The 15,939-nt window shown below is 48.6% G+C and overlaps 5 protein-coding genes across 5 annotated transcripts; 4 read left to right on the plus strand and 1 right to left on the minus strand.

Annotated features, from left to right (window-relative positions):
• Positions 1–18: 18 nt before the first annotated feature.
• FIESC28_08151 (uncharacterized protein) lies at positions 19–1,392 on the minus strand (the record flags this gene model as incomplete). Its single annotated transcript, XM_031162290.1, has 1 exon — positions 19–1,392. One exon carries the CDS (start codon positions 1,390–1,392, stop codon positions 19–21), a length of 1,374 nt encoding a protein of 457 aa, XP_031013681.1.
• Positions 1,393–4,014: 2,622 nt separating this feature from the next.
• On the plus strand, positions 4,015–5,618 carry FIESC28_08152 (uncharacterized protein; the record flags this gene model as incomplete). Its single annotated transcript, XM_031162291.1, has 3 exons — positions 4,015–4,285; positions 4,336–4,782; positions 4,828–5,618. The coding sequence occupies 3 exons, from the start codon at positions 4,015–4,017 to the stop codon at positions 5,616–5,618; spliced, it is 1,509 nt and encodes a 502-aa protein (XP_031013682.1).
• Positions 5,619–5,864: 246 nt separating this feature from the next.
• FIESC28_08153 (uncharacterized protein) lies at positions 5,865–7,097 on the plus strand (the record flags this gene model as incomplete). The annotated part of the gene is made up of 1 exon (XM_031162292.1): positions 5,865–7,097. One exon carries the CDS (start codon positions 5,865–5,867, stop codon positions 7,095–7,097), a length of 1,233 nt encoding a protein of 410 aa, XP_031013683.1.
• Positions 7,098–8,710: 1,613 nt separating this feature from the next.
• On the plus strand, positions 8,711–10,508 carry FIESC28_08154 (uncharacterized protein; the record flags this gene model as incomplete). The annotated part of the gene is made up of 4 exons (XM_031162293.1): positions 8,711–8,923; positions 8,969–9,084; positions 9,132–9,967; positions 10,012–10,508. The coding sequence occupies 4 exons, from the start codon at positions 8,711–8,713 to the stop codon at positions 10,506–10,508; spliced, it is 1,662 nt and encodes a 553-aa protein (XP_031013684.1).
• Positions 10,509–11,494: 986 nt separating this feature from the next.
• On the plus strand, positions 11,495–14,303 carry FIESC28_08155 (uncharacterized protein; the record flags this gene model as incomplete). Its single annotated transcript, XM_031162294.1, has 5 exons — positions 11,495–11,605; positions 11,657–12,353; positions 12,404–12,515; positions 12,570–12,786; positions 13,731–14,303. The coding sequence occupies 5 exons, from the start codon at positions 11,495–11,497 to the stop codon at positions 14,301–14,303; spliced, it is 1,710 nt and encodes a 569-aa protein (XP_031013685.1).
• Between the last annotated feature and the right edge of the window lie 1,636 nt (positions 14,304–15,939).

The following is a 15,939-nucleotide window of genomic DNA, read 5'->3' on the forward strand; positions in this document are numbered from 1 at the left end:
TATCATTTTATCTTCCATTTAAGCCATGTCGTTGGCCTTCTTCTCGCGCTGCTCAACAGTGATGTCGTTCTTCTCGTCAGTGATCTCATCGACGTGAGATTCCTCGGTAGCCTTGTCGGCGAGGATCTTCATGCCACCTCGGACCCAAGCCTGGGCGACGTAGCCGAGAACGTAGACGAAGCCAACAACGGGAACAACGTAAGAGATACGAGTTCCAGCGGCATCAGCAATTGCTCCTTGCACAGGGGGGAACACAGCACCACCGGAAACACCCATGACGAGGATACCGGCAGCTCGGCGAGTGTGGCGGCCAAGGTTGGCGGTACCGAGGGCGAAGATGGTGGGGTACATGGGAGCCTCAAAGAAGAAGATGGCAATCAGAGCACCAATGGAAGCCTTGCCAGTACCAGCGCTGCAGTAAGCGGTAAGAGCAATGGCGCAGCAAGAGTAGACAACCATGATGAACTCGGCCTTGAGGAAGACAGCCAGACCGGTAGCGACGAATCGACCAACAGTGAAGGTGATGAGGGCGTAGCTAAGCATGTTGGAAGCATTGGCAGTAGAGACACCACCGTTCTCGTGAGCGTAGTTGATGAAGAAGGTAGCAATGGTAACCTGGGCACCGACGTAGCAGAACTGAGCACCGAAGGCGAACCACATGTTGTACTGCTTCCAGATGGAACCATCAGTGTCGTGACCAGCCTCATCCTCAATGACAGCCTCAGAGATCTCGGGAAGCTTGGCGAAGAAGAAGAGAACACCAACGGCGGCACCAGCACAGGCGACGGCGAGGTAGACGAACTGGACGTTGGTAAGGCTGTTCTGGTTCTCGCCACTGAAGAAGAACTTGGAGGCGATCAAGGGTCCAATGAAAGAGGCGACACCGTTCCAAGACTGGCAGAATTGGAGACGAGCGTTGGCAGAGGCAGGGTTACCAATGACGACAGCGTAAGAGTTGGCAGAAGTCTCAAGAGTAGCAAGACCACAAGCAATGACAAGAGTGCAAGCGCAGAAGCCACCGAAGACAGCGCGGCCGTTAGCGTTGGAGTCGGCAGACTTGGCGACAGGCCAGAACAGGATAGCGCCAAGAGAGTAGAGAGAAAGACCCATCAGGATAGTCTGCTTGTAACCGCGTCGCTTGAGAACTTCGGCGGCAATGGGAGAGAAGAGGAGGTAACCACCGCCAAAGTACATGACCTGAAGACCAGTGGACTCGAGACGGCTGATGCCGAGAACGGTTTGGAAATGCTTGTTGAGGACATCGAGAAGACCGTAGGAGAAACCCCAGAGGAAGAAGAGGGAGATGACGAGGGCGAGGGGGAAGATGAGGGCGCGACCTTTGAGGTAGCCGCCAGCCAATTGAGGAGCAGCAGTAGGAATTCCGCCAGCCATGATGAAAGATGTAAGACAGAAAAGTCTTGAAAGATCTAAAAAGCTGATGAAGATGTAGATGAGATGAGATGAGCTGATGAACAAAAAGATGTTTGGTGGTGATACCAGCAGATCTTTATACAAATCTTCCCCCCAGATAATTGACCTAGAAAAGCCCAGATTTTATCGCGCCGACACTAAATAAGAGTGTGAGTGTCCACTTTCCCCAACACTCCTCATTTTCTTAATCCCCCAGACTTGGGGTTGCTCTGGTTCAGTGTGGAGGATAGGCCGTGGAGTAAACAAGCTTCCCCATGACCCCAACTTACAAGGTCGAGTGCGAAAAAATTCTTGTTGGACCATCGCCTAAGCCGGGTCCATGAATCGAGACCTGTCTGGGGAAGAACCATAAAACAAGCTACGAGTGGGGGAGGCCCGACATCAACCACTTAGAGAGTAGTTAGGTTGACCATGTCCGTGAGCTTAGCTACTTCCAGTATAACTGCGTGGAGAGCCTGTGGAGGTCGGACCGACAATACGGCCGTTGATGGCTTCACCTGTTAAGCTTAGCATGCCAAGAGGTCTCTGCGTAGATCTCCCGGGCAAGACTTCAATTCGCTGCACAACGTACGCGCGGGTTATCTAGGCTTTGGGGCTATTCGGGCCTTTAGACACCGTTCTGGGGACACTATCGACCGGCATCGGCGTTATGAGCCTAGTTGAGGAGGGAGTCGCAAGGCTGATGGTACATTGTGTGAGTGGACAGATCGTACCATTGGATCTTCAGGTTACGCGTTACTGCACCGTGAACATGTGTAGGTTTGATGTCAACGCGGCTATCGTTTGTTGAGCTCTGCGTGGTTTTCAACTCTATCCATGCATGCCACATTCTTACTGACATCCTCGTGGAAAGTGGATGTTGGCAAGGATATCTCCCTGCTTTGAATGTTTGAAGTACATCTTGGCTAAGAAATTGGTCAAACTAGACTGACTCAAAAGCCACAAGATCTGTCACAACCGGCCCTTTTCAGATGCACATCTTCACTGACAATTCCCTAAAACATGCAATCGCGTCAATTAATATCGCGCAATTGCCAACATAATACACCGGTCTCTGTAGTAAAGGGGTAAACAGGAATTCCCAAGGACGAAAGGAAGTACTGCATGCAATCCTACCTTACCTTGGCCCCTGGTTCATTTTGTCGCAGCGACATCAGCTTATGAGGGTCAAGTCGGGCTTGGCGACGAAATTTGGAGAAAATCCTCCGGCATGGCAATTCTCGTGAAATTGCTTCGTCGACGTAATTAATTACAGATCTGGACCAACAGCGACCCCAACTAAGAATGGTGTTTCCAGGGAGCTTCTAGTGGATACGTGAGGTCCGATAATTAACCTCTTTTAACCTTAGTTCCAACAAGCAGTGCAGCAGGCCGGGCGTAACCGACACGTGAGGGTTGCAGAAATCGTTTTATGGCTAGCCGTTTTTATCATCGTCTCCAGCACGGTCAAGCCACTGCCGATCGCAGCAAATTTTACCCAGATCGCCAACTCTGTTTACGAGAGTTGCTGATCGCTACATATGTGGTTACTGCAGGCGGCTTTGTCCGATTTCTGAGATAAAGTGTTGCCATCTTAATGTCGAGAATTTGATAGGTGGATTTGGGTCCGTAAGAATTAAGCTTGTATGTATGGAGACTGGAGTAAAGAGACAAGGTAAGGATCCTGGTAACGTGACCTGACGAGAATCATATCGCCAATGCTTTCAATAGTTCAGTCCTGCCGTACAAGCCGCGTCGGCGCGTCTTGGAACTAATGCAATCACTTTGATTTGCTATTCCCGGCGCTGACCGAGCTTTCGGTCAGGGATAATACCCGAGATCTTGGTGGTCTTTGGCAAGCTGCATGGGTTTGTTGAGCAGAGGTGCTCACGTGGGCTGGTGTGGGATTGAAAAGGAAAATCTGGAGTTGGAAGTGTCTGGGGTAGGATACGAACTGAATTCCTTGTGGGCAGTAATCCGGGGAGCCTTGATCTCCATATTTCTTACGATGCGGATCCGCGAACGAAAGAATTCGCAACAAAACCTGCGGTCTGTTACATTGACATCTGCTCAAGTATTTTCTCCATATCCATGAGCAAACCCCAAGTTAGTAACTTCCAACACAATAAGGGATTTAATCTAGTTGGTGGATATAACAAGCTATCCAAAGTATCTTTGAGCGTTAATTAAACCTAATGATCACACCGTAAAACCTTTACTGAGGCCAAAACAATAAAAATACTCGAGGTATATCCTAGATCCAGGGTAGTTCAAGAGAGATAAGCTGCACCGATAACCTAATCAGATAGCGTGTATCTAATCTCTAATCTAATCAACTAACGCCGCATGAGATAAGCGAGGCACAGCCACAGACCAACCGTTTCGCACGTCCGTTTCCCAAACGGAGCAGTAGCATCAATCTGTACGAAATGGGAATAGTGTACGAGAAACTGAGCTCAGCTCCATCTTTACGACCGAACTCCACAAGGAATTCCCCGAGCCCGAGCAATCCGTCCAGAATATCCCGACATCTGGAAAGGTCTATAAGACAGTACTGCGCTTTTCCTCACTTCGCAACAATGACTCTGTCTACTATCCGAGAATATGTCTGAACAATTACTTCTCAAGAACGGCACTGTTCTTCAACATGATGAGAATGACAATGTGGTTGTTCTTAGAAACACCGATATCTTGATCACGAATGGCCGTATCACCGAGATTGGCAAGAATATCGATGCTTCCAAAGATGTCTCTATCATCGATTGCAAGGATAAGATTATCTCACCAGGATTCATAAACGCGCATCACCACATGTGGCAGACTCAGCTCAAAGGCCTCCTCGGAGATTGCACGATGCTGGATTACATGCTCGAAGGTACCCTCCCCCAAATACCTGCCTCTCAAAACGAATACTCATCCTCCCAGCAAACCTTCAAAGCTTCAACTTTACCCCCGAAGACATCTTCTGGGGCCAGTTAGCCGGCTGTCTCGAAGCTCTCGACTCAGGAACAACATGCGTAGTCGACAACGCTCACATGGCCTCTCAACCGGAACACGGCACAGCAGCTCTAAGCGCGACTATCGCATCGGGTATACGATCTGTCTTTTGCTATGGTGTTATGCCGCTTCGTGCGAAGGAGTGGACGGAGGATTCATTTGAACTTGATCGTGTGCCGCAGCCTGATTGGTTGGTACCGCAGATGGATGGTCTTGCTGAGAAGGCGCCGTTTGGAGATGGACGAGTTCAGCTGGGATTCTTCTTTGACTCGTATTTTCTGCCTGAGGGGGTTATTACTGAGACATTGGGGCATGTCAAGAAGGCTGGTGTGAAGTTGATTACGAGTCATTATAGACATTGGCCCATCTCGAAAGGTATGTCAGCCAGGTTACTTTGAGGACACAACTAACTCATTGTAGGTCAATCGAGAGTTCCGGAGCAATTAAACGCTTGTGGTTTGCTTGGACCAGATATCCTTCTCACACACGGCAATGGGACCACACCGGAACAAGCAGAACTCCTGACTTCGGCTGGAACATACATCGTTTCTACCGCCGATGCAGAGATATTCATGTCCTCAGGCGCCGACCCCGTAGCATTCCGTCAAGACCTCCCCTTGACATGTCTCGGTGCAGATTGTCACTCCTGTGGTCCAGTCAACATGATGCATCAGATGCAAATAGCTCTAGCAGCTGATCGAGCGACACAAAACACAAAGAACTTTGCGGAGGGGAAGTATCCCAGGAAACCTCGCGCTACGATACAGGAGGCGTTCAACTTGGCTACGATCAAAGCAGCTCGTGCGGTGAAGATGGAGAAGGATATTGGATCTATAGCTGTGGGCAAGATGGCTGATTTGGTTATTTTTGATACGAGTTCTCCTTCTATTGGCTGTGCGGCTGACAATGATCCTTTGACGGCTATTGTTCGTCAGGCTGGTGTTAGAGAAGTCGAGACTGTTATTGTTGGTGGGAGGGTGAGGAAGGACAAGGGAGCTTTGAAGGAGGTGCGCTTGGATGAGGCCTGTCGCGAAGGAGGGTTTGAGCTAAAGCATGAAATTGAAGGAGGATTTTCATGGAAAGAGGTCGCTGAAAAGTTGTCGATGAGCAGAAGTGAGATACAGGAGAGGATTGGCAAGACGAACAAAGAGCTGGCTAAGGCTAAACTGCTCGGGATGTTAGGAGGATTAGACGACATCTTGGTAGACTAAATGCTTTGGACGTAGGGAAACACCCAATTTGATACCTGGAATATAGTTTTGCAAGAACCCACTGTAAGAAGATAGCTTCATCTGACAGTCAGCCAAGTTCAGGGTTTGGCGTCGGGAGTTCGGCATAGCGTCATAACCAAGACGTCACAAACCCACTTTGACCCGAACCACCCAGAAACCCAAGTATAAGACAAGACTCCGTTATCTGACATTGAAACACCAATTGTACTTTACACAGCCATCAAAATGTCAAGCTCGCTAGACTCATATCGCATCCCTCAATTAGAAGGCGGCCACCGTCCAGGCTCCGACGCAATCTTCAACTCCCGCAGCAAAAACGACATCCTCTCAGCTCTTCAAGAATGGGCCTCCAAGCGCATTCTTCTCGTCCACAGCAAAGCTCTTGCGAAGAATACTTCTACCATCAATGACCTCAAAGAAGCACTGGGCGATAGACTCATCACCGCTAAAGAAGGCGTCGGTTCACACTCCCCATACGAAGATGTAATCGACATAGCGCACCGGATCACAGAGAACAACATCGACTGTATCATTTGCGTCGGCAGCGGCTCTTACTCCGATGCTTGTAAAGTCTCACGTTTAATGTCCGCCACGCTCCCAAAAGGCTTTCAAGAGAAGGACATGGAAGCTCTGCTCGATCAAGAGAAAGGTGTTGCGCCGCAGGATAAAATGAAGAAAGCAGAAGGCGTAAAACTCGTCTTGGTGCCGACGAGTTTATCAGCTGGAGAATGGAACCATACAGCAAGCTGCACCAACAGCGCGGGCAAAAAACAGCATTTCTCGCTCAAAGATGGCGGTGCACCGGATTTAATCCTCATGGATCCATGGATCGCGAGGACAGCGCCTGAACGATTGTGGTTGAGCTCTGGAATACGCGCTGTGGACCATTGTATCGAAACGCTGTGTAATCCGGAATGCGCCAAGTATCCTGATGTGCAAGAGTGGTGCTCACAAGCACTGCGCGATCTGGCAAAGGGTCTGGTGGAGTACAAAGAAGGTCTGCACACGAACTCAGAAGAGCTTCTCCATGGCGTAAGCAAATGCCAGGCAGGAAGTCGCATGGCACTCATGGGCTTTATAATCTACGGCGTCAACATGGGCGCCAGTCACGCCATCGGTCATCAACTCGGCAGCGTGGGCAAAGTGATGCATGGCATCACAAGCTGTATCATGCTCCCACCAGTACTGCGCTACACGAAAAACAAGAACCCTGATGCGCAAGCGAAGATTGTCAAGATCTTTAATGGGACGTTGGGGTGGGAGGAGAAGGAGGCGGGGGATTGTGTTGCGAAGTTGGTTGGTGTTGTGGGTTTGCCGAGGAGCTTGAAGGAGGTGGGGGTGGAAGAGGATGAGAAGATTGAACAGATTGTTGATAAGACTATGACTGATGTTATGTTTTCTTATGGCAAGGTTTTGACGAGGGAGCAGGTTTCGGAGATTGTGTATTCTGCTAGATAGATCTACGAGAGCATAAAGAAGTTGGGTCATGGTGTCAGTTCGCTACGGGGTGTTGTCGTGATGTTTGGAGACTACAGATACACTGGGCATTGCCCTCTACTACCCGTGACTTGTTCTTTGTCAAGGATCAATTCCCTACGTATTGGAAGAGATCGGAATTACGGCCATGGGCATCCTATTGCCCCAAGTCTACGGCTGAAGAGAAAACGGTCGACACCAACGAGCTACCTGCGTTTACAATCGCCAATGTCCCAGAACAAGCCGCGGGGATAGCGAGAAGGAGTGGCCTTGACCGTGTAGGGCAATAACCGTACGTTTGGAAACTGGTTCGTCGCTCGCACAGGTTCTTGATGGCGTCTCCCACATTTCACGCACGCCGCCAACGCTCGTACTGCATTGTCGCAGCGGGAATCATCACATTGCGCCATGCCAGCGGCGCGAGAAGGGATGTGTTTTATTCAGATCGAGGTAGGTTCGACTCGTTCGAGCGTGCTTCGAGTCGTGTCGTGTCGCAAGCGGCTGGGAGGATCGCGCTTCGGTCCGTGGTTCGCATATTCGTTCGATGGACAGGAGAGTTGTCGCAGCTCGAGGATAGTTGTTATTCTGAACAGTCGGCGTAGTAAAAAGCAGTATAGATGCTCGATAATGGTCTGTAAGGTCAACAGAGTGCCCGCGCCGAGTACAGCTTTCCATCATCTGTTGCGAACCCGTCAGCGCGGTGCAAGCAGAGCTTCGTTCGCGAACAATTCCCGATCCATATCGCTCGTGCTCGGGGCATAACGCGCGAGAATGTCGTAAATGCTCTGTCCGTTTGTTGTATGGATCGCGTGTCGAGGTATTCGTGCTCCAGCGAAGGGTCAAGGGGAGACGTAGGGGTGTCGAGCTGGATGGACAGGAAAACGCAACATAAATGACGTCACATTTCGAGGGTGCCGTAAGCTATCATCCGCCCCTATTCAAGCTCAAAAAGCTGATGAAATCGACACGACTAAAGCAGTAGTATCCAATAGAGGAATAAAACGTCGGTCGCTCGCCATGGTTGGTGATGAATGGGTGTCGTTGTCTTGGTCAATTCGTGGCCTTGATTCTGCGCGTCAGCTCAATTGCGTCTTCGGGTCAGCGTATCTCCGATCTTTGCGGGGTGCTGACAGCTCTGGAACGCAACCTCTACCCCGCTAACAGCACCATCACCGGCCGAGGCTCACATTAATGACAGTAGATTGGACTACGTAATGTGCTGGAATAGTCATAATATTCATTATGGTCTCTCCTCAAGTACTGATTCTTTTACCTCGATAGGTTTTTGTAATTCCCATACCCACGTGAGCTGACATGCATTGTAGGTCCGACGAGATGCAGGTATCCATTGCTCTTGGCGGACAGTTAGCGGCCGATCCCTTGAAACTTCAGTAACTCCTTCAATTACAGCACTCAACGACCCTCCACCAAGACATAATTCAACCATTTAGCCGTGTAAGCTTAAACGCGGCTGTCAGCAATGCATTAACTACCTACCTTACCTCTTCAAAGCAAGGATGTGATCGTCTAAGGATAAATACTAGGTTCTCCTTCCATCATAACCATGGCTGTTGGACTTTAGGCAATACGCAGCAATGGCTTCAGAGACAGTAACCGAACGACCTCTCACCGCAACGGTCCCAATCAATACTGCAACAGTACCAATCAGTACAGATGCGACGAGGCCTATCGAAGCATTGCAGGTTGAAGAACCTCGCAATGAAGAGGAAGACATCGTCTTTCCCACCGGCCCAAAGCTCTGGTCGACCGTGGTATCGATGTGCATCGCTCTTTACCTTAGCGGTCTCGTAAGTCACCACTCCCACTCCCACAACCCATACTCACTATCACAGGACATCACCATCGTCGCAGTAGCAGTACCAAGCATAACCGACGAATTCCAAACTATAGCAGACATAGGATGGTACTCAGCAGCCTACGGTATGTCCCTCAGCGCATTCGTCTTCTTGTAAGTCCCATCACCACCACCATCAATATCTTCACTAACACCCCCAGCTTCGGTCAAATCTACACTTTATTCTCCACGAAAGCAATCTTCCTAATCGGCATCGCAACATTTGAAATCGGCGCTCTAATCTGTACTCTCGCGCCCTCATCAGCAATCTTCATTCTCGGCCGCGCAATAAGCGGTTTAGGCCGTGGCGCCATAAACGGCGGCTTATTCAAACTTCTTAAACAATGCTTCCCTCTTTCTAAACAAGCTATAATGAACAGTCTTCTCAGCGGCATTGGAAGCCTAGGTCTTATTACGGCGCCTACGATCGGTGGTGCGTTAGTTGATGCGTTTTCGTGGAGGGCTTGTTTTGGGATTAATATTCCTCTTGGAGTTTTATGTTTTATTTTGACTTCTTATGGTGTGCATGAGGCGCCGCAGTTGAGAGAAAACGAGCCGCAGTTGACGTTTGGGGAGAAGATTAAGAAGGTGGATTATTTGGGGACGCTTCTTGCTGTGCCGGCTGTTACGTGTCTTCTCATGGCTTTGCAATGGGGAGGCACAAAGTTTGGTTGGGGAAGTTGGCAGATTATCTTGCCTCTGGTGTTTTGCGCGGTCTTATTCGCTGGCTTTGGGTATCTGCAGTACCGTCAAGGTGAAAAGGCCTTGATTCCCCCGAGAATCTTGAAGCAGAGGAGTATCATCGCGGGAATGTGGTTTGGAGCTTGTTGCGAAGGAGTTTTGGCTGTTACGGAGTACTACATGTCGATTTACTTCCAAGGTGTTCGCGGATACTCACCCACAAAAGCTGGATTGCTTGCTTTGCCTATGGTGGGCGGTTTATCTATCGCCTTTGTTGTATCTGGTCTTGGAACGACCTGGCTTGGATACTATTATCGTACGTCTTCCAATCATCCGTGGAACAGAAACTGACAAGTACAGCATTCATGATCGCTACTAGTATCCTGACACCTATAATCTCCGGCCTTCTCACAACAATCGATCTAGACGAACAAATAACAAAAGCAGTCCTCCTCCTCGCCTTCCTAGGCCTAGCAGTCGGTCTCGGCCTGAACAGCCCCATGATAGCTCTCCAAGCCGTTCTCCCCACCGAAGACGTTTCCCTCGGTGGAGCAGTTCTTACTTTCGGGGCAGGAATGGGTTCCGCGCTGTGGATCTGCGCCTCAGCAACGCTATTCCAAGACCGTCTAGCACACGAGATAAAAGCAGCTGCGCCAGACACGAACGTAGACGCGCTTCAAAAAGCGGGCTTGTCAAAAATGAGAGAATCTGTTGGTGCTGAAAAATTGAAGAGTGTGCTTATGGGATATGAGAATGCGGTTGTACAGACTTTGTATATTCCTTTGGCGTTGGCTGTGCTTACTATTGTTGGATCGGTTGCCATGGAGCGCAAGTCCATCAAGAAGAAACAGTCCTAGAGTAAACAATTCTGGGGTGGGGGAAACAACTGCCGAGAAAAAAATTGCTTTTTAGTGCAATTTCCTCCTCAATTATCGCTTTTGGCACAATTTTCTGCATGTCTTTCACTAAAAATATGTCATAAGCTCAAAGCCATTCAGTGGTTATGACGGAATGGCGGCCGGGATTCTGACCAATCATTTCCGGTTGCCACAAAAATTGTCTGAGAAGCGCTAGCATGATATCATACCGTGGAGAGGACAGCTGAACCCCTGTTTTCAACCTCTGTATCAATTTTAAGCTTGTCAATCTCCCTTCTTAACGCATTAGCTTTGTTTACTGTCTGTACGTACAGGCGCTGACGATGGCGTCGTCGTATAGATCGATCAAGCCCGCCCCGGCACGGGATGGTACCTTTCGAAAGGCGCCGCAGGAACGCGCCGGGCCTAAGCGGACGGGCATGATTAAATCAGCTTGTTGGGAGTGTCGCAAACGAAAAGCAAAGGTACAGAGTTCTCGAGGTGCGTATTAAATGTGTTGAGCTGACATGGATAGTGCAATGGATTGAAGCCAGTTTGTGCGAATTGTGTGAAACTGGACACGGAATGCGTATATGACGCGGATATACGCGAATTCAAAGTGAGAAACTTACAAAGCGCGAATGAAAGACTTGAAGCAGAGTTGGAGGCTGCGAAGACACTGCTGAGACAAGTCGCGTCGGGGCCAGAGCATATGAGAAGTTTGGTCTTGGGGTTTCTGGAAAACGATAAAGAGCCGCTTGAGATTTTGCACGTGCTGAGAAACACGGAAGGGGCGGATCTTGTCATACCGAAAATTGACAGAGGTGGGAACGGTAAGTTTCACGCGTTAAAGCTGAGAGGAGATAAGACTAACTGGGCGAGCTGGTGGAAGTGGTCTATCTTCAGTTTCGGTGGTTCCGACGCAAGACGCGTATGGGACAGGCCTGCAACCGGACACACTGTTACCAGATACCGAATACTACAGCATGTCGGATCCAATGACCGCGGATAGTGCCTTCGGACACCCCTCGATGCTCTATGCACCTCTGTATAATTCGTCTTCCATTGGTTTTGGGGAGGTCCCAAAATATACCGCGGTAAGCAGATTGTTAATCACAAGAGAGAACGGATATTGATAGTGTAACCAGTCATCGGTCGAAGGCTTCGACCAAGTCCCTCTCCAAAACTCCCGAGTTCTTGAATCCCCGGTACCGACAGTGGGACCAAGTAGTAGAGACCCGTATACCGCAACTCTACCAATCCACGACCAAAGGGCTATCGTGCGTCAGCCGGAGAATCGAAGTCTGTTCTTTGAACCGCTTTTCAACCATACCGACTTTTACCTTACGACGGCAGTGGGCACACCAGGTCGAAACCCAAACAATACCCATCAGAACACGGGTCCATTCGACTCACAGCCTGCAATACCACACGAAGAATCCTTCGAGTCCGCTTCAAGCTTCGACGGATCGACGAAACCCGTTAACGAATCATCACTGCGCATCCACCCCAACGTCAGAAATCACTTCAACAACCTCTCCCTCTCAAGCAGTATCCGCGTAAACGGGTATCCCCGTAACATCCAGGACGCCCAGATCCGCAACATCTTTGTCCCTAACTGGGCCGCTACATCTCTCAACACGGTACCAGACCCAGGCGGTCTCGACGATGCATTTGCCGATATTTATCAACAAGCTACGAATCTTTTAAAAGATGGAGAGCCGTTGTCTAAGATCTTTGGACATCATCCTAATGTTGCGGCGTTGTACGATCAGCAGGAGTTTGATCGGTCGTGTCTTTTGTCGCAGTGGGCGGCGAGGATGGTGCATAGTGTTAAGCGACAAGGTGAGTTGAAGCTATTTTGGCTAAGGATTGGGGGTTGACTGATAATGCAGGATATGATTTTACTTGTTTTGCGAGTATGAATGTCTTTTGGTATGTTATGAGATGGACGATTCAACCATCACCAGAGACATACGCCGCCATGCCGGAATGGATTCGACCAACGTGAGTCGCCTACCCATTGCTCTCAATGAGTAATTAAATATTGACATTTGACAGCTCAAATCAACTTTTCACACCACACATCAGCATGGCCGACTTTGTCCTCTGGCCCGGCTTCCGCGAACTCGTGGTGCAACTCCCCCAACTCCAAGAACGCATGGCATGGCTAGCCGACATGTCGATGTTCATCAACTGCGAATGGCCTTACCCACTTGAACAAGCACTTCATAGAAATCCTGTTTCTGGGGATGTTGATCTCGTAGATCTAGCAAAGGTAAGTGCACTTGTCTGGTAGAAGATAGTGGGTGAGTGATATTAACTGTGACAGCAACATGTTTGGACTTTGCAGTGTTGGTCCGTTGGACCATCTTTCAGAAGATTTGTCAATAATGCGGATTCGTATCTTTTAATCAGACCTGATGAGGAGTCAGGTAACGCATAAACTTGGGAAAAGGTATACAGGATCGGAGCGCATAATCACGGTAGAACAGGATAATAATTTTGGGAAAAGCATCGCGGTAGGGTGTATAGATAATAATAGCGCATCGACCAGCATCGAACTTCACTACACCAGATCCAATCTGGAAATCTTCCGTAGTATAGTGGTCAGTATGCAAGCTTGTCACGCTTGAGACCCGGGTTCAATTCCCGGCGGGAGAGTCGCCACCTGGAACATCCAGGATTTCTTTTTTTTTTCTTTTTCTCATTATTCCATAATGATTGTCTATGTCTTCTTTTTAGTGACAGAAGAATCCTGTCATGTCGTGTGACCCGGCGAAATGGTCACAAACTCTATTGCCAGTGGCGTGAACCTCTGCCGCTAAACGGGCAATTAACCGGATGGGTCGTTGGTTAAAGTGATTGCATGAATCATGTACTTCTTAAGACGAACAAAGAAAATCGATTTTCGTCCGGAACTTTCTTCCTTTTCTTACAGACTGGAAGGATGTCTGACGCCATGGACTTCCACGACACCAGAACTCGGATAGCGCAGTACGCGATTCTTACTCACTGAAGCCTGTGATGGTCTTGCTAACTCGATAGAGCTCGTGAAATGGGCGAGTTTACGGATTTCACATTCATCTGTGAAGCTGGAAACATAGAGGTCCATAGAATCATTATATGCAGCCAGTCTCCAGTTTTTCGGGCAGCATGTTCTGGGCCGTTCAAGGCAAGAAGGCCGACCTTTGTTCATATCTGTGGCTAACGAGAGTGTAGGAAGCGAAGTCTGCAACCTATGATCTGACGTCTGATCAACATGACATGATTCAGCTCATGGTCGACTATCTCTACACAGGTGACTACTCAGTGGACTTGGACGGAAGCATCGAAGACAACCCGAAATGCGACTCTGCAAGTCTCTCTACACACGCTGTTATGCACTCACTGGGCGACAAATACGACATCGAAGGACTCCGAAGTCTAGCAACCCAAAAGTACTGCTTAGAATTACAAGGCAGCCTGAGTGTCACCAACTTCTTCTCATCAATCCCATATGTCTACACCCTGACGCCCGAAAGCTCAAGAGATCTTCGAGATCCGGTTTTGGCATTTGCAAGAAATCTGCTGGGAGGCGAAGGGCCAACGACCTTGGGTTTCGTTCGAGATGCGATCGATGAGCTATATGTTGAGTGTCCGGAATTTGTAAAAGAGCTCTTCTATTCTTTGTTGCAAAATCCCTTATTGGGATATTGTCCTTGTACGGGTCCGAGGGACACGGTGCCTGTTGAGGCGAAGGAGTGCCGGTGTAGAAAGTGTGGAAAGAGCGGTGCTAGTCTTAGAAGACCATAGAGGATGAAGAGTTTTACAGGCGGCATAGAGGTCCAGGTATCGTAGAGTTATTTTATTTTACTGAGTGTCTACTGGGCGCTAGGTAGATTATTTACTAAGATTTAGAACAGTAAAAATTAATAGCCTAAGGATTAGTGTAGATATAGTAAGTGCAATAAACATTAGGGTAGATTTCTATAAAACTTGGACTATTTTATCCTAAGTACATCTAAACTAGATTATAAGGGGCTGTGATTTTGTTGCACGTTGAGATGAGATTGATATGTCTTAGAATTCGCTTGGCTTTAGGGACTATGCTAGACTGAATCGTGTTGACGTTGTTTGTAAAGTTTGTATTGGAAAAGAGTCTAGTATAGCGCTCGGTATCTAAGCTAAGTGGTATTATTGTCGCTGTGTTGTGGCTGGCGTAATTCCAGAAGGTTTGAAGATACTGCTTTAACTCGGTGGTTCTAGATTGCAGTGACCTGCCAGACGTTAAGCTGACCACGATTAGCTGTTAATCTTGTTGCTTATTGAGAAGAGGATGGAACTTAGTTCCAATAATTATAATACGCAGGGGCAGCAAAACTGTTGAAGCAAGTAGTTAGACAACGGACATGTACTCTTGATGAGAAAGAAACTTACGATGAAGGTGAATCCCATCTCTGACGAACAAGACTATGCCCATGTCACCATTTGGGTTTGCATGTAGAGAAAGCCTTGTTCATTGTTGTAAAGCCGGAGTTTGCCGTTCTGCTCCATTCCTTGAGGGACATGGTTTGGAACTCGGGAGGAACTGGAGGTGCGGTATCGTCATACTCATAGTTCTCCTGTAAGACGATCGCCTGGGGGGTTTGAGAGTCAGCTGGAATACAAGGAAATTATCGTAGCAGGAGATCGGTCATCGTGACGCCTGGCAATACTGCGCTTGATGCAAGAGAGGAATGATAGATGCACTATACGATGGTGTTGCAGTGTCTGGTTGGCGCTTGTTGTCCGATAAGACGTGAGAAAAGCAGAGAGGTTAAAGAAAAGAAAGGGAAATAAAGATTAGAGGAAAGATATTCAATTAACTGCGATGTGTGCCTTAAACTGAGAGATCAAGCTTGCGATGGCAGTGAATCATCAGGGTCTGTAAGCTGAGCAGCCAGGCCAACTCTGGTGATACCCCTTCTCCCAAAACATCCACAAAAACACCTAGCAATTGCAAATTACTTTTTACTGCCATCTCTCACTCTTTATCTCTTCCTCTCCAGCTTGTGTTCTGAATGCGCCTTGCTCGACACCCACCATGATTTCGCTCCTTCCCAAACATCGCTCCTTCCCAAACTTGGCGCTGCCTCAGGTCGCGCACAAAAATGAAAACCTTAGCCTTCTTCCATCTTGCGAACCAGCGAAAAAAAGACATTTTTCAGACCAACGCTTCGTTCTCTTCTACTCTGTTTGTTTGATTGAAAACTTTCTGTCTAAGTTCAAAGCCAAGCATGTCTCAACTCCCTCCCATCGACGAAAACACTACCGTCACCTGGTATGAGAATCTGCCGCCAGTTCAGTCAGAGAAACCTCCTGTCTTGACGATGTCTCTGAAAACGCTCCCGTCGAACCTCCCAAGCCTGATGGCCAACGTTGTCAGTATGCTCAACTGCTTAATTCATGT

Source organism: Fusarium coffeatum (assembly GCF_003316985.1).
Source record: "Fusarium coffeatum strain FIESC_28 chromosome Unknown BRIP53273_contig_186, whole genome shotgun sequence".
Taxonomy (NCBI): Eukaryota; Fungi; Ascomycota; class Sordariomycetes; order Hypocreales; family Nectriaceae; genus Fusarium; species Fusarium coffeatum.